The sequence below is a fragment of the Belonocnema kinseyi genome, chromosome 4 (genome assembly GCF_010883055.1).
Source record: "Belonocnema kinseyi isolate 2016_QV_RU_SX_M_011 chromosome 4, B_treatae_v1, whole genome shotgun sequence".
Classification (NCBI taxonomy): Eukaryota; Metazoa; Arthropoda; class Insecta; order Hymenoptera; family Cynipidae; genus Belonocnema; species Belonocnema kinseyi.
This window is the reverse complement of record NC_046660.1, coordinates 61946871-61965266: the sequence shown is the minus strand read 5'-3', so window position 1 is coordinate 61965266 and position 18396 is coordinate 61946871. Positions and strand designations below refer to the sequence as shown.

The following is an 18396-nucleotide window of genomic DNA, read 5'->3' as shown; positions in this document are numbered from 1 at the left end:
TATTGTTTAAATATTGTAAAATACTTTTCGAGATTTAATGTTTTTTTATTAACAATATCCATTTGAGTCTTCAAAGACTAACATAACAAAAACATTGCTTAATATTGTCAATTTTCTATTTAATGTTTTTTTTTAACAAAGAGATGATCAGAGTTGTAATTTTTTAATTTCATAAATTTCCTACTGAGAGAGGCTAATAATTTGCCAAAAAAATATTTGCCAATAGTGGCCAATTTTTGAAAAAGTCTAATTTTTTTAATTAATTTTTTTCTATTGAAAGGTCTTTTTATTAAATTCTTATGTAAAATCATATAAATACATAAGATTTTCAACAGTAGTATTTCAAATGAAATTCACTTTTTCTTAAATTTTCAAACGTTGAAAATTGAGGCAAATTTAAATCTCAACCGTTGGAAATAGAATATTTATTTTTCTTCATTTTTCAAGTTTAATTTTAAATTTTCTTCCATTTTTCTGGTTCAAAAATCAGTTATCTTTAATTCTTTCGACTTTCAAAAACTGAAAATTAAAAAATTAAAATTCAACACTTGAAAATGACATTTTTTATTTTGAGTATTCTTCAGTTATTAACAGTTAAATAATAAACTTTTGAAAATTAAATTTTTTAGACGACAAACCTTAACCTAATCGAATATTCTTTAAAGATTCTAAATCTTCCTCAAATTTTGATGCTTCTTTTTAAATGGCAATTTTCGATGTTCGATGTTCGAATAATTTTTCAAAAACTATAAATCTTCTTTGAAATAGAATTATTGTACGATAAAAATTAAATTTAACAATTTTGAATCAAATGCCTCCAGAGTACATTGAAAGCAATAAAAAAATATATAAAATTATTTCTCCAATTCTAGTCTTAAAAATTAGAACTTTTTAGAAATAAATATTCAAAATTGAATTATTTTTTATGTTGAAATGTCCATAAATATTGTGCATAGTAAACTCAACTTAAAAAAAGTTTCGAATTAAAGAGCTTAAAACTGTGTAATTAAAAAATTGTCTAGTTTTTAGCTAGAGATTATATAAATTAATACCAAAGTCATTGAATGATTTCTCTAATTTTGAATGGTTACAATTTTAGAGAACTGAATTCTCATCTTGAACGCTAAATTTTGAATTTTTTCTTTAATAAGTTTTAATTTTGCATTTTAAAAAACATTTCAGTTTTAGAGTTTCCAGTTTTTAAATATTTTTTTATTTTCGTAAAATTTGTCTCATCCATTTTAATGTTAAATTATAATTTTTTTAATGGATATAATAACAATTTCAGATTTGAGAATTTCAGGCACTTTGATTTTGAAATATTCAACTTAGTTTTTTATTTCAAAATGAAAAATTGTAATCGCTTCAAATTGAAAATTATTAAAATTCAAGAGTTTTCAATTTTGAATGCCTTTGAATATAAATAATACCATTAAAATTCTTTTGAATTTTAAATGATCCAATTGTCGAAATTGTCATGTTTTCGACATTTTAATCTGAAATCATCAATTTAGAAATTCTGCAATTTAAAACAAATTTGTTCAATTTTAAACTCTTTGAATTAGAAATTATAACATTTTAACTTCTTTCTTATGAAATTAGCCAATTATAAAAACTTAGTCTGAAAGTGTTCAATTTTTAATTTTTGAAAACTTCTGATTTAAAATTGAAAAATTGTAAACGCTTTAAAATTACTCAATTTTGTATGATTTTTTTTATAAATGATGCAGGTTTAATTACTATTTATTTCATTAGAAATATTGTCATTTTTCAATTTTAGAATTGACCAAAACTAAAATTTTTTGATATGGAACGTTTTCAATTCAAAATTTTTTATTTTATTTTTATGAAATGCAAAGCTTTCAATTCGAAATTAATATTTATTTTTTAAAAACGTAAGCCTAATAATAAAAAATATGTTTGAAAATAGATTTTTAAATATTTTTTAATTATTTTTTTTACTTTTTCTATTTATTTTCTTATCAGTGATTAATTATTAATTAAGTTAATTTGTACCAGTTGGTAGATTCCTACATTTGATAATTCAGAAACCTTCCTACCTGCGCCTCCATGCAAAAGTACCCGCGCTCGATAATGTTGAATTCTGCACAACTTTCCAAGTCAGGACTATAAAATAATGACTGCGAGTCATTTTAGTATTTTACCATGGACCCCATACTGACATAGAAAGCATTAAAAAAATAAGAGGTGAAAAAAATCTAATTGAATTAAATTAAATTATTTAAATTCGGTTAAATTAAATTAGTTAACAATGTTTTGGTTGATAAATGGAGAATTTTAGTTATCATGGGTCGGTAACTCCTACATAAAACACGATTGTAGGTCAATGATTATGGAATTTGATGGTCGGTAAGGTAGAAATTTTAAGGAAAGTGTCATGGATCGATAATAGGGTAGGTGTTTAAATGTACGAAAGGTGGCCAAAAAGCAGTTTTAAGAGTTCCGTTTTCTTTTTTCTTTTTGTTTTGTGAAAACCTTTTATATTTATTTGATTACTTTTATTAATAATTTTATTGCAATCATTAAATGACTATTATTAAGTTCTCGAATTCTCTGAACGTCGTAATTGCCTTGGCATTATTGCACCAAGGGTTTCTGTAGTTTATACAATTTATACAATTTATTTTTTGTAGTTTATACAATTCGGATCTAGAATCAAAATAAATTAAATTTATTTAACACAACAGTTAAATATACAATTAAATAATTGAACTTTAAAAAAAAAGGAAATGAATTTTCACAAAAAGTTGAATATTTAACCACAAAAAAACTAATTTCCTATAAAATAGTCGAACTTTTAACGACCAAAATATACATTTTCAAACAAATAATTAATTTTTTAAAAACTAGTGTTTTTATAACATTTCTAAAATTTAAACCAAAAATACGACTTTTGTATAAAACAGTTGAATTTTCAAACAAAAAAGATTAATCTTCAACAAAAGATTTGATTTTTCAAGTTAAAAAGATGAATTTATAAGAAAAAGTTTTACTTTCAAACCCGAAAATATGAATGTTAAACAAAAAAGTCATTTTTGACCATGAGAGATGAATTTGCAATGCAATGGCATTATTTGTAACAACTAAAAATTAATTTTTTCAAATGAACACAAATAAACAATTGTAATTTTCAACAAAAGAGGGGCATTTGAAAAAAGTATGATTTTAACCAATAAGTTTACGAATTTTCTGCAAAAAAATTTATTTAAAAAATCATAAAAAATTGAGTAATTTTAAAGCGTTTAAAATTTTTCAATTATAAAAAATTTCTTAACTACCTGAATATGAATATAACAAAACATTTCTTAACAAAACAGTTCAAACTTTCATAAAATTGCCTTATTTTGAGCTAAAAAGACGACTTTTTTACAAAATGTTTGAATTTTTCACCAAGAACTAATTTAATTTGAAATTAAAAACAGTCGAGTTCCACCAAAAAAGAAAACTTTTCTACAGAACAGCTGAATTTTCCACACCAAAAAAAGTTATTTTTTATTCAAGCAGTTGAATTTTGTAACAAAACATTTAATTTTCTAAGAAAATAGTTGAATTTTCAAGCCAAGAGGACAAATTTTCTACAGAACAGTTATATATTCACCCGTCAAAATATGAATTAAAAAAAAAAGTTAATTGTTAAAAATAGTTCGAGTTTCTAAAAAATTCTTGAATTATTATTTCAAAGAGATAAATTTTAAAGCATGAGAATGAATTTGTTTACCAAGTGTTTAAACTTTCAGTCAAATAGTTGAATTTTTCACACACAAAAAATGACTTTTTTGTCAAAGCAGTTTAATTCTCAAAAAAAGAAGGTGAATTCTCAACGGAAAATTGTTTTGATAGTTGATATTTTAACAAAAAAGGATTTTAATTTAAAATTAAAAAACAGTCGGATTTAAGAGCAAAAAAAGAGTTTAAAACACAGTTGAATTTTCAACAAAAAAGTTCATTTTAATTCAAAAAGTTGCCAAAAAGACGAATTTTTAACCCCAAAATATAAATCTTCAACAAAACATTCGAAGTTTCTATAAAATTGTTGAATTTTCAACCAAATAGTATAATTTTTTACCAGAAATATTTGAATTTTGAGGACAAATAGACCAATTTTCTGCAAAAGAGTCGAATTTTCAACCCGAAAACTAACATGACAAAAAAATAGTTTAAGATTGTCAATTTTCTATTCAGTTTTTTTCTTGTTTGAAAATAAGATGATCAGAGCTGTAATTTTTTTAAATCTCATAATTTTTTGTATCGAAATGTTTATTTATTAAATTCTTGTGTAAAATTAAATCAATATATCAGATTTTTAAGAATAGTATTTAATACGAAACTCACTTTTTCTTGCATTTTTAACGGTTGAAAATTTAAGAATTTTCAATCTGAAAACATAAATTTTCAGCAAACATATAAATTTTAAATGAAATTGTTTAAAGAGTAATTTAACTTTCAATCAAGAATTTGATGTTTCCACCAAAAAAGATAAATTTTTGACAAAGCAGTGGATTTTTCAAGAAAAGAAGTTCTCAATGGAAAATTTTCATAATAGATAATACTACCAAAAAATGTTGAACTTGAACTAAAACATGGTTCACAAAATAGTTGAATTGTCAAGGATGAAACACAAATATTCGACAAAACAGTGGATTTTTATCCCGAAAACATGAATTTTTAACATAAAAGTTAATTTTTAAGCCAAAAAGTGATTTTTTACCAAATTATTTTTACTTTCAGACAGATTATTTTTTAAAGAAATAGTTGCATTTTTAAGAAAAAGAGACGAATGTTTTTATTTAAAAAGACAAATTTGTAAATACGAAGATTTTTCAGTCAATAAAAAAAAGAATTGTACCAAATTGTGAAATTTTTAAGTCAAAAAAGTTAATGTTCAATGAAACAGTTAACGTTTTCACGAACAAGTTAATTTTTATTAAAATAGTTCAAATTTCAATTTAAAAAGAAGAATTTGCTATCTAAAAAGACGAATGCTCAAAAAAGAAATTTAATTTTCAACAAAAAAAAGATATATTCTCAACGGAAAATGTTCCTAATAGCCGATATTTTAATCAAAAAGATTTAAATCTTCAATAAAAAACTGTTGAATTCTACAAAAAATATGATTGTTAAAAGAAAATCGAATCAGATTTTCCAGTCCTAACAGAAAAAAAATTTGACCACATTGTTGAATTTGTAAGCGAAAGAGGCATATTTTCTAAAAAAAAACACTTGATTTTTTGAAACGATAGTATAAATTTTAATCTACAAACCAAAAATAGTTGGGTATTTTTATTGAGTTTATATTTATCCTGAAAAACGAGAAAAGTATGAAAAGGGGGAAGTTTTTTGAAAACAGGAAAAAAATCAGAATTATTTTAAAAAGGGGAAAAGGGGAATGGGGGAAGGAGTGTGAATTGTGTGAATATCAAATAAAGTTCCAGTAAAGAACCCACAGTAGTTATAATCAGTTTTTGGTCAGAGACGAAATCGTCTGACCATGCCTGATTTTTTCCACTGAAACTCCACATATGAGACCTATGTGAGTCATGTGTGATATCTTCAAGTAGATTGTATGTGGTTTGTCTACAAACGTTGAAATACATTTTTTTCTTAATATTAAGGGCTCAACAATTCGTCTCAAGACAATAAATCTTTTTTATTTTTGCATTAGCTTTGAATTATTTTAATAAAAAAAATTTTACAATTAGAAGTGATGTTTTAAATATTTTAAATTCCTAAACAAAATTGAATTCATATTTTTAGAAATCCTTTGGTCAGTTTTGAGATATTTGTGGTGAACATTTCATAAAAACATAATCAATATGAATCCTTATAGTTGAATTCGTTTATTTTTAAAGTTTTTAATTAGAAGTGGATAATTTTTTAACTTATTGCAACAATTAAACTTTAAGGGTTCACAATAAAAATGTTAATTTATTCAATTTTTTTAATTAAAAAAATATTTCTGATCATTTTGATTTTCACTTGATACGACATGATATGATAATTAATAATAATATTTTTTCCATCTTTAAAATTTCTATATTCTTAATTTAAAATTGGAGCTTTAAATTCGCAATTATAATCAGTTTAATTTTTAGGCCTTGAAACTGCCTTTTTTTAGATTTTTTAAAGTTTAAACGTTTCAAACAAAAATATTATAAACATCGAAATCATTTATGACAATCATATTTTATCTTAATTTCTTATTTTTAATGTAAAATCTTAAAATTGTCTGTTTTTTGTTTATGATTTTAAAAAATGAATGAAGAAAATTTTTTTAAATATGTAAAAAGTAAACAATTCGACATTTTAAACGTATGTTGTTTAAAATCTAAATAGTTAAAAATAAAAATATTTAAAATTAATTTATCAGTACTTAAAAAATTTCTTTAATATAAAATTTTTACCATTTTTAATTCCTGATTATTCATGTTGAACACTGGATTCTTGATTTTTTTTCATAATTTTTAATTTTGCAATTAAAATATCATTGGTTTATTTGTTAAAAGAATACTTAGCTATATGAAAATCTTTATATCTTAAATGATTTAAATTTACTTTACAGAACGTTAAAAATTAAACGAATTCGCAATTCATTTAAAAATGGAAAATTTTTTAGTCACTAAGAATTGTGATATTAAAACTTTTTTATAATCAAACCCTTTAAATTTTTATTATTTTAAGTAATTTAAATCGTTCAAAAATAATCAATTTTCAAAAAGGCATTTCTATTTTTTAAAATCAACCAATTTGAATTTTAATAGTAATTTAAAACTTATGAAAGAAAACAAATATTTATTTTATTTAATTTAAAAACATTTTTAATTACTATTTATTTATAACTTTTTTCTTTCTTTTAGTTTTCTCCGAATTTAATAACAATCTTCAAATAAAGGTTGCAGGATTCAATTTAGCATACTGATTTCTCTGAATGTATCTTTTTTTTACATGAACAATTTTATTTTTTAGGAAAATTTTTTCTATTTTTTTACCATGCACATCTTCAAACAACATTTTTATACAGAAGTATATATTTTCAACTATTGTTGTTTCAAATTCAGAAAATAATCTAAAAAACCTTAAACATAATTTTCTGTACTCGAAAATTTTCGAATTCAGTAATATTATAAAATGTTCGAATTTAATTATTAAAAATATTGATATATCGTTAATTTTATAATTTCGGAAATCTTATTATTCGGAAATTTTCCAATTTGGGGATTTTGCGTTGTCAGTCATTTTATTTTTCGGGACTTTTTAGTCGTTTCTTTGGAAATTTGATTTAGTTTTCAATTTCATATATATATATATATATTGTATTAATTATTATTTCTTTAATTATATTCACATTATTATTTGTATTACTTTAATAAAATTTTAATCATTCCATTTTTAATAATTTTAATTCAAAACAATACGATTTCAGTTTCTTGTAAATTTTAATTGATCCAATTTCTAAAATTCTAACCTGAAAATATTCCATTTTAACTCTTGCAAAAGTTCCTATCTTAAAAATTGTAATCTGAACTCAGTCAATTTTTAAAATTTCATTTCAAGTTTTCTCCCTTTTTAGTATTTCTTTAAAAAAAATTTCAGTTTCAAATGATTGAATACGAGGACAATTAAACGTTTTGAATTCGAAAGAATTAATGAGAAATTACTGCTTCAAGCATTTTTTAAGCTTAATATTTAAAAATTTGTTTAATCAACGATTTTAAAATAGTTTATACCTTAATTTTAGGAAATAATGCTAATATTGAGTATTCCCTAACTATAAAAACCTTTAGGTTGTTCATATTTAGAGAAAAATTTTAATGTAATTAAAAATTGTTTGAAATGAAGGAAATTCTAAATTTGAGAATTCTATTTACCTGAAACAGAGAAGGTAATTCTTTAAAACGAAATTGACACGAAAATATTCAGCTACAATTTATCTTAGTGGGGACAGAAGGGGTGGGGTTGTGGTTGGGGACTAAGGGCCTTAAGGTGACAGCCAATCATTTGCGATTTGAAAGATGAGTCAAGTACCTTCAAAGAGGTCAGTTATACCAGTTGGTACCTTGTCGTCTTCAGAGACAGTTCGTGAAATTAAATCACTGTTTACAAATTGATTCGGCTTCCTAAGTTCCTATTAGAGTTTCCAAAAATATTTGTGAGTCACATAAATTGCCGGCCGGCGTCTTCTGAAAAAATCCTGTTCCTTCTCTTCACCATGAATGTAAATATCAATGTTTTTCCAAAATTTCAAAGTTTTAACAGTTTTTTTTTAACATTTATTTCTTATTGATTCTTGCTCATCATATACTTTTTTTAAACCAATTTGTATTTATTTTTGTATGTAAAATTTCTTTTACATGAAAGTATAATTTTTGTTTTTCTAACACTATCTTTAAGCTTTCGTAATAATTTGACATTTTTTGTCGAAAGCAGTTTTAATTTCCATGAAATTTTTCGAAAGGAGTATTTTTAATTTGCCACATTTTAAAGATGATAAATATTGTAGAATTTTTAATTTATTTTATAATACATAATATCCACGTTTACGTTTCTCAGTTTTTGATTTTTTTTTAATTGCAGAAATTGTTTACTGGGCGTCCATTGTATGACTGTTGAAAATAAAATAAAATTGAAGAATGTAGAAAAATAAAAAATAAATCAGCTGTTGAATTTTCATTATCAACTGTTGGAAATTGCATTTCAATTTTCTTTAAATTTCTAGAGTTTAAAATTCCATTTTAATTTCTAGCATTTAAAAATACAATGGTCGGAAATGGAATAAAAGTGAATTTTCTATTTTCTTTAGTTTTCAACAGTTGAAAATTTATTTATCAATGCTAATTTATTTTTAAATGTTGAGAATTCAAATACTGAATCTACAAGACAATTGAAATTTCAAATGTTAAAAATTTTAATTTTAAACAATTGATAACTAAATTTGAGTTTTTATTTATTTTTAACAGTTGAAATTTAAAGAAAATTTAATTTAAAAATTTGAGCAGTTGAAATTTAAATTTTCAACAGTTGAAAAATCCATTGGAATTTTCTTCGATTTTTAAGAGTTGAAAATTCAAGAGGAAAGGGAGCTTTGCATTAAACACAAGTGTTAAAAATGTTTTTTATGGCTTGAAATGTTTATTTAATTAATTCTTATGTCAAATGTAATTGACTTATCAACTGCCTAAAAGTCAACTGTTGAAAACTGACACTTTCAATTTTCTCCACTTTGCAATATTTGCGTTAACAATCATTGAAAAATTTATATTTCCATTTTCACTTCAAAATTCAAATGTTGAAAATTTAGGATAATTGAAATCGAATTTCCAAGTGTTGAATTTTGAAGAAAATTGAAAAATAAAATTACAACAGCTAAAAATTGAAATGTTGAACATTAACAATTTCAATTTTCTTCAGTTTTCAGCAGTTGAATTTATATTTGTCTATTCGAAATTCAAATGTTGGAAATTCCAAAAAATTGAAATCTCGGGTTTTGAAATTTGAAGAAAGTTAAATATTTAAAGATTAAAATAATTGAAAATTTATATTTTAATTTCATTCCATTTTTGACCGTTGAAATTTCTTGAAAATGTAATTTTTAACTGTTGACATTTGAAGAAATTTGAAAAATACTGTTTAAAAATTCTTGAAAATTGAATTTGAAACTGTTAAAAAATTGAAGAAAATTTAATAAATAAATTTTGCATACTTGAAAATTAAATTAAATTTTTCTTCTCTTTTCGATAATGGATAATTCATTTGACAACTGTTGAAAGTTTATTTCTCAATTTTATTACATTTTTAAAAGTTGAAAGTTCAAATGTTAGAAATTGAATTTTGAATTTTCAACTGTAGAATTTTTAAAGATGAAAATTCAAATGTTAAAAATTAAAAACTCAAATGTTGAAAATGAAATAATTAATATCAGTTAATAATTAAATTTTTGACGTTTAAATTTTCAACTGCTGAAATTTTATTTTTAATTTTTTTCCATATTGAACATTTAAACATTCGAAAATTGATTTTCACTGGTTGAAAATTCAATTTTTATTTACTTTTTAACATTTGCATTTCCAACTGTTGAAAGTTCATTTTTCAACTGTAGAACTTTTAAAGTTGTACATTGAAATGTTCAAATTTAAATATTTAAATTTTGGGAATTAAATATTTAACTGTTGAAAATTAAAAATTCAACTATTGAAAAATGGGAATTCAACAGTTAAGAATTCAATCTTTAACGTTTTCATTGTCAACTTTTGAAAATTGGAATAATAAACATGTGGTAAAGATTTTATTTTTAAATCATTTACATAAAATTTTAATAAATAAACATTTTAATCCATAAAAAACGTTGCACAAAGAAAGTCAATTTTTTTGGAAAACAGGTCGCCATGATAGTCATCGAATGAACTTTCAGTATAGTATTTTAAAAATAAGAAAACTGCCAACTTATAATTTTCTTATAAACATTTGATGGTAATTGCATAAATATAAAATATAGTTTATGTAAATATACTTTTGTCTTTCGACGACCATCTTTAGTGTATTTCAGTTATTTACAATGCCTCAAAAGCTGTCGTTAAAAGGTCATTTTAACATTTAAATTAACTTTCCTGATTCATGTTCGTAATTTCTTACTATTTATTTATTCCAGATTCAAACGAGACTTTTTGATTCCAAAGAGCTTGGAATGTCTTATGAGAATATTGATTCTTCAGTTGACCACGATTATAATCACAATCATCATAATTATCTGCCTAAATTATCTCATGTAAGTCAACAATTTTTCAATTATTTTTCAACAATAAATAAATCCTGGGTGCCAATTAAATATATTACAGAAGTTTTAAACATTTTTTTCCAGATATTTAATATGGACGACGCTTGCACACTTGTTAAGCATTTACGAAAAATCTCTGTAAGCAGTTCGTCTTCTCTAGAATCTTCAGTCGAAAATATGCCACAGGTACGTGAGAAATATTTCAAATGTAAAGATTTTTACTTCATAGTCTACTTCAAAATTTAGCCAATTTTATAATGATTTATGAACTTGATGCAAATGCCCGATGTTAATTGTTGCGGATTTGATTTCTGGAAAGATTTTCTATATAATTTCTCGAACAAAATTTAATAAAACCCACCCAAGCGCCAAATCACAAGTGTGTGGGAAATATTTAGAATCTAAAGATTTTTCTATAGGTATATCTATCCTACTTCAAAATTGAGCAAATTTAAGATTATTTACGAAATTGACGAAAATAGACCCAATCTTAATTATTGATATAGCATTTACGCATATATTGCATCCTTAATACTAGTCATTTTTCTTCATTACTTTTTTTATTGCAAATGTTTATTTATACTTTCTTTATTTAACAGACTCAACCAACCTTTCCGCAAATGGTAACACCGATTCCTATCCAACCAATTCGGCCTGAAACTCCTCCAACGAGTGTCTGCCAATATCATCCAAACATCGCTAGTTTTTACTGTTGGCTGTGCAAACAACCTTATTGTGGAGAATGTGGAATCTATACTCATTCTGGACATCCCGCAACGATGCTCCACCATGAAATCAAAAAAGCCACTGCGAAATCGAATAAAATGATGATTGATATTCATACTCTATTAACAACAGTCAATAGTAACATTCAGTGTGTGAAGGTAAGTTCTTCAAACTCAACAGATCCTCAAGTCTCGTCAATTCCTAAACAAATAATAAATAACCTTAACACTTAATTTATTCTTCTAGGAAGCAAAGGTGTCCCTCAGAAGCAAAGTACAACAAGAGAAGTCTGATTTGATGAGTGAATTCTACCTTGCTAAGAGAGCCCTTGATGACAGGTATCAAGCTTTGTTTGAAAAACTCAACAAGTCAACAAATCAGCGAGTCCAGCGATTGTTGAAAAGAGAACATACTCTCTTAAGCGGACATAGAGAATTAAGTGAATTGTTAAACAATCAACACAGAGCGCAAAAGAACACACTGGTGACACGCAATCCTTTGTCACTCCTGATAGCAAATGACGTAGCAAGTAGATCAACCTTGCGAATTGAACGTGACTGCTGGGACCACATGGTACCATACGAATTGGACAATTTGACTTTCGACACATCAGCAAAGTCAGTACTTGACGCTATTTCCGATTGGGGACGCACTAGGTGCATTCTCAAACCTGGAGCAATCGGTGATAAGAGAATTTTAAGAGGACCTCCAGATCCAAATGAAATTTCTCCTTCCCTTCTTCAAAATCCTTCTGGGAGGCCAGTTCACGGATGTCTGAATTCAGTAGTTGTCTGGACAGAACAAAGTCAATCGTCAAGAGGTGAACGATCACCAATCAAACTTATTGGTGGCGTTGACAAAATGCTTGCTGATGGGAGCACTCTCAACAGACCTTGGGGTGTCACCTGCGACAGGAATTCCAACATTCTCCTTGCTGATAGATCCAATCATCGGATCCTGGTTCTCAAAGAAGATGGAACCCTCATCCGGAAATTTGGAGAAGAAGGTACTGGACCAGGTCAGTTCAACAGACCCGCGGGAATTACAGTGGATGCTCAGGGTCGAATTGTTGTTGTTGATAAGGACAATAACAGGGTTCAAATCTTCACATCCGAGGGTGGCTTCCTGCTTGAATTTGGGAGAAAGGGAGCTGCCCCTGGACGTTTTAACTGCCCCTGGGATGTGGCCACGAACAGTGCTTGCGAGATTGTTATCAGTGATACCAGGAACGACCGGATTCAGCTCTTCAGTCCTAGTGGACAATTTCTGAGGATGTTTGGAGGATTCAAAATTGACAAGTCCACATGGTTCAAGTCTGCACGTGGGGTCGCTTTCCGGCCAGATGGTTGTGTCGTTGTCACGGATATGAAGACTCATGACATTATTCGGGTTGACCCTGATTTTACAACTGCGCAATCGTTGCCAGTTTTTAAAGAGTATGAGTCGTTATACAGACCTCAGGGAGTGATTGTTGACGATGAAGGTAACACGATAGTCTCTGATTCGAGAAATTGTTGCATTCGAGTTTTCGATAAGAATGGTGTTTTCCGAAGCCAACTTGGAACAGAAGGAGTTGGTCCTGACCAAATTGACAAACCTTATGGAATTTCTTTGCTTCCGGATGGTCGGGTTGTTTTTGTTGACTCAGGCAACAATCGTATTGTGATCCGTTGAATTGAAGTTTTTTTTATAGACGTCTGGATTTTTAAATCAATTTGTGGTTGATTCAAACAATAGTCATTAATTATTTGCAATCTTGTATTCAAGATTTAAAAAAATGTATTCTTAGGAAATATTTTTAATGGAGGCTTTTTACGAAGAAATTTTTTATCAGAACGTCGTTGATTAATGTATTAGTGTCTAAACTTTATAGTCTCATCAAAGGTTGCAATGCTGTTTTTTTAGTGGATTTGATTTATATTGTATTGTAGTTAATCGTATTGTTTATAAGCTTTTATATCTATTAATCTTATAAGATTTTAAAATAATTTACATCTATTGACTATATTGGAACTGAGGTTGTAAAAATCTAATCAATTCCCCGTTGATTATGACGTAATCTATGAAGAAAAAAATTGTCAATAATAAATTTCAAAGTGAACTGAAATTTTGTTCTGTTATTCTTGCATGTCGGTAGTTTTTAGGAAGATTCTGCAGTTCTTCTAATTTCTAGAGGTTTAGTATTGATAGAATTCTGAAATTCAATATTTAAAATTGTACAAATTTGAAAATAACTATTAGTTTTTTTAACAACATTTCTTTTCTTAATTTTCAACTGCAATATTTTCTTTGATATATATATTAAGATATATGATAGTTCTCTAAACAAGAATTGACATTTTGGAAACGCTTGGGAAAATTATTTTTTAAATTTATGATTTAATGACACAGCCGACAGTCGGAGATTTAAAAAAAGGTTTCTTTGAAAAAATATTTTTGATTTTTTTACAACTTCTGGAAGGACATGAAGCAGTTAAAATTTTGCAGATTTTTGATGACCAGTGACCGCCGTAAAATTATTTATGGTTGTCCTCAAGTTTGAATTTTAATTTAAAAAAGAAGGAAGGCCAAGAGCTGAATGAATTCATTTGTATCGGTTGAAGAAAAAATTGTATCTACAAATCTCGATTTTTTTACGGAAGAATGGAGGATTCCATTATCCTTCACGAAAATATTGGCCGTTCAGCTCCGTTTAAACTTAGATTTCAATGCAGGTGTCAAGATTTTAAAAGGGATCAGGATGGACCCTTCTTAGAAATTCTGGCACTTACTCGCTTTTGATTTTTGAATAGCGCATAATAGATACATTGAACTTCCACTTAAAGCTTTAAATTTCAATTTGAGTATCGAATGCTTTATTTCCAAAGACACAAAGAGGAAATAATAAATCAATTATTGGGGATGATGGATTTACATTAAAAAAATCCTTCTCGGAAAAATAACTAATTATTTTTAAAAAATAATGCAATTTTTGTATTATTTATAGACCTAGAAAATGAACACGCAAGTAATTGTTATTTTGTTATCTCACGGAATTTTTATGTTAAAATATAAAATTAATAATAATACAAAATTTGTGTATTTCATGGTATCTTATATCTAAAATAATAGAAAAGAACAGCGATAATATTTTTAGTGTAAGATGTTAGTTTTCAACTAAATAATACGAATTTTTGACAAAATATTTAAATCTTCAACCAAAAGGTTCAATTTTTCACTAAAATAATTAATTTTCTCTGCAAAAAATTTAACAAAATACATGAATTTTCGAATAAAATACAGTTTTTTCTAAAAGAAATAAAAGTTCAATTCTTAGTTAAAACAAATAATTATCAAATAAAGATACGAAGTTTGTAAAATAGATCTATTTTTAATCAAAGAATTTAACTTTCAACCAAAAATACATTAATTAACATTAATTTTCTACCAAAAATTACAAATGTTCAACCAGAAATATTAATTTTCAATCAGGACCATCAATTTTTTACCAAAAAGGCAGTTTTTAACTTATAAAAAATCAACCAAAAATATAATATTTACATTTTTAGAAGAAGAAAAGAACATTTTCAACGACAAAGAAACAATTTTGAGAAAAAAGTTAATATTTCAACCAAAAATATGAATTTTTTTATCTAAAATGATAAACCTTTAATTATAAATAATTCATCTTTAATAAAGCATCTGAACTTTTTAACTCAATAGACAAATTTTCAACGAAAAATGGAATAATTACATTTTCAGTTTCAACATTATTTGCAACAAAAAAAACAACTCATTTTTAGCTTATATCATGAATCTACAACAACAAAATTTTAAAACCAAAAATACGAGTTCTCAGCCAAATTTATGAATTTCCAATGTATAAAGATTTTTTAGCCAAGAATATAAACAAAATGTTAGGCAAATTGTTTAAAGGTAAAATTAATTTTTTGTTTTCAATGAAAAATTTTTAAATAACTACTTTTTCATTTTCTGTGTTTATTTGCTTATTATTATTATTTAAATCATATAGATATTATTTTCATAGTTATCTCAAGAAAATTCGAAAAACTAAGAATTTTTTTATTATACGATTTTACCAAATTTTAGGAAACATTTGTGGAACTTAAAAGATATTCAGAATTTTTTTCGTTTCAAAAAGTTTAAGAATATTTTATAAGTTTTCTGAAAATTTTCAAAGTCTTAAAATATTAAAAATTTTATTTTAAATTCTTTTCGAATATTGAGAAGACTTTAAAAATCGTTTTACAAACCTGAAACTTTTATTTCGAAATTTAAAAAAAAGATACCTTTATAAAAACCAGATTCCTTTTAGGAAATCTTTGGGAATGTTCTGAAGTCTTTTTAAATATGATTGTTTTAAACCAAGAAATAAATTTTTACTAAAGTGATGAATCTACAAACAATCGAGTGAATTTTTAACAAAGTATTTTAACTCTTAAACAAGAAATAGAATTTTTAGATAAAAAATATAAATTTTCAGGGGAAAATATAATACTGGATAATTAAGCTAAAAAACCTTTTTAATTTTATATACAAAATTTGAATTCATCCACGAAAAACAATTTTCAACCAAATATTTGAATCCTCGTCGAAAAAAGATTTCAATTTTAAACAAACATTTGCAATTTTTATTATTTTTAAAGATGAATTTTGTGCCAAAAGAAATGAAGTTGGAAGCCCAAAAGATTGACCTATAATTAAATTCTTGAATTTAAAACCAAAAAAAGATTTTTTAGTCCAGAATAAAAAAATTCTGGCGCAAATTATAATCTGAAGAACATAATTTTCAATCCAATTACTATTTATTTTTCAATTTTCTTTATTTATTTGATTAAGTTTATATCAATATAATTTTTCTTGATGTCTCAAAAAAAAATTAAAAAAGTTTTTTGAAGATTTCAGATATGTGGAAAATGTATATAGAAAATTTTTAGGAAGTTTTTTTTTGTAGGATTTTACAACATTTTAAAATAAAATTTTGAGAGTTTAACAGATATTTAAGACATTTTGATGGTTGTAAAAAGTTTGAAAATAAGTATAATATAAATGTTAAAAATCTTTAAAAGCCTTACAATTTTTTTATTTCTTCAGAATTCAAAAAATTACTAAATATCTTTTTAAAAGACTCGAATTATTCATAGCATTGCTTTAAAACCTTCTGGATTCATTTGTAAGTTTTGGAAATCTTTTGTAATGTTTTCTTTTTTTAAATATTCTCTGAAAATTAATATGAAAAAATATATATAGAATGACTCTAAATATTTCCAGCAATGTTAAGACTTTTTGTACTATCTTTGAACCTTTTTAAAATTTTTTTAAACTTTAAAGTTTTATTTTAAAGTCTTAAAAGTTTAATTTTCTTTTAAATTTTCTTAAAATTTAAAAAAAAGTTTACTTAAAAAAAATGCTGTCAGATCTTCCAGATTTTTTTAATCGTTTGTAATTTTTAAAAATATTTTCTCAAAATAAATTTTGGAAAATAAAATATCCTAAAGAAATGTTTCAACAAATTTTGAAGAACATTTTTTTATTCTCTTGAAACCTTTCAAAATTCTTAATAGGCTTCTAATTTTTTTTTCTTTGAATTCTTCAAAAATCTAAAATTTTTTTAAATAAAATTATGTTTGTATCCTTTCGAAACTTAAATATCTCTTAAACTTATTTGATTTTTTTTCTATTAATTTCCTAATTCTGCAAAACTGAAAAAGTTTGCTTTAAAATCTTCGAAATTTATAAATATCATTTGGAATATTTTAATATCTATTTAAATATTTTCGTAATTTAATTTATCGAAATAAAAAATCAATTTAAATTTTCCGTAGAATTTTAAGAAACAATTCAAAATTTTATTTCAAAGACTTAAATAATCTATATTTTGTTTAAAATATCTTAAAATCTTTTTAAAGTTTCAATCAATTGTCAATCTGTTCAAAACATCTGAAACTTTGCAATATCTTTTAAAATAATTCAAAGTTTTAAAAATATTTTACAAAAACCTCCAAAAATTAAAAGCTGGGTTTAAAATCTTCGATTCTTCTTCGGCATATTTGTAATTCTTCAAAAATTGAAATTGATGCTTTAAAATTATATTTGAACTTTTGTGCAAATTGTATCTAATACATAAAATAATACTTCATGCTGATAGTTAGATCTTTATATAAATTCTTTAAACAATTTATTATTTTTTTAGTAATTTTTTATAAGAATAGAGATAGAAAGTTGCGGTTTTTTTCAAAAAAATTCCACTTTCTGTCAAATTTTTAAAAAGAGTGAGGTAAAACAATAATTAAAGTTAAGCAACAATAATTGTTGAAATAATTCTTAATTATTTTGAATAATGTTCAATTTGAATAATGCTAGAAAGTTGCAGTTTTGTATGAAATTTTCGACTATTCGTCTACTGTTCATTTGCAGTGAGTTAATAATTAATTCAATTGAGCTTAAAAAATTATTTAAACAAATTATTATTCTTTATTTATTAGTTATTAGTATCCTTTAGTATTATTAATTAATTTAGATATTATTTAGTATTTTAATTAGTATTATTGTTACTCAGTAAAATATTTATTAAGGCACGTTAATAACGATAGTTTTTTAAACAATTTATTATTGTTCATAACGATCTTCTCTTGGATAGATGCTAGAAAGCAACAACTTTTTCTTCAATTTTAAAATTTTTGTTCACTTTTCGCTAAGAGCGTTATAATAATTAATGAACTTGACAAAAATAATTTTTCAAACAAATTTTTATTGTTTATAACCATCTTCTTCGAGCGAGGTAATAATCAATGAAATTTATCAAATAATTTTTCAAACAAGTTATTCTTGTTTTTAACTATATTTTCTCAGAGTAATGCTAGAAAGGTCTGGGGTTTTCT

The 18396-nt window shown here is 24.8% G+C and overlaps 1 protein-coding gene across 1 annotated transcript; it reads left to right on the top strand.

Moving 5' to 3' along the window:
• The first annotated feature begins 8058 nt into the window (after positions 1-8058).
• On the top strand, positions 8059-13622 carry LOC117171825 (E3 ubiquitin-protein ligase TRIM71-like). The gene is made up of 5 exons (XM_033359455.1): positions 8059-8233; positions 10664-10780; positions 10874-10975; positions 11389-11673; positions 11762-13622. The coding sequence occupies exons 1-5, from the start codon at positions 8228-8230 to the stop codon at positions 13187-13189; spliced, it is 1938 nt and encodes a 645-aa protein (XP_033215346.1). The 5' UTR covers positions 8059-8227; the 3' UTR covers positions 13190-13622.
• The last annotated feature ends 4774 nt before the right edge of the window (positions 13623-18396 follow it).

Excerpts from the sequence above, each read along its gene's own strand:
- LOC117171825 (XM_033359455.1), top strand. Across the intron at positions 10,781-10,873 it reads ATCTGCCTAAATTATCTCAT|ATATTTAATATGGACGACGC; the intron begins GTAAGTCAACAA and ends ATTTTTTTCCAG. Across the intron at positions 11,674-11,761 it reads GTAACATTCAGTGTGTGAAG|GAAGCAAAGGTGTCCCTCAG; the intron begins GTAAGTTCTTCA and ends TTATTCTTCTAG.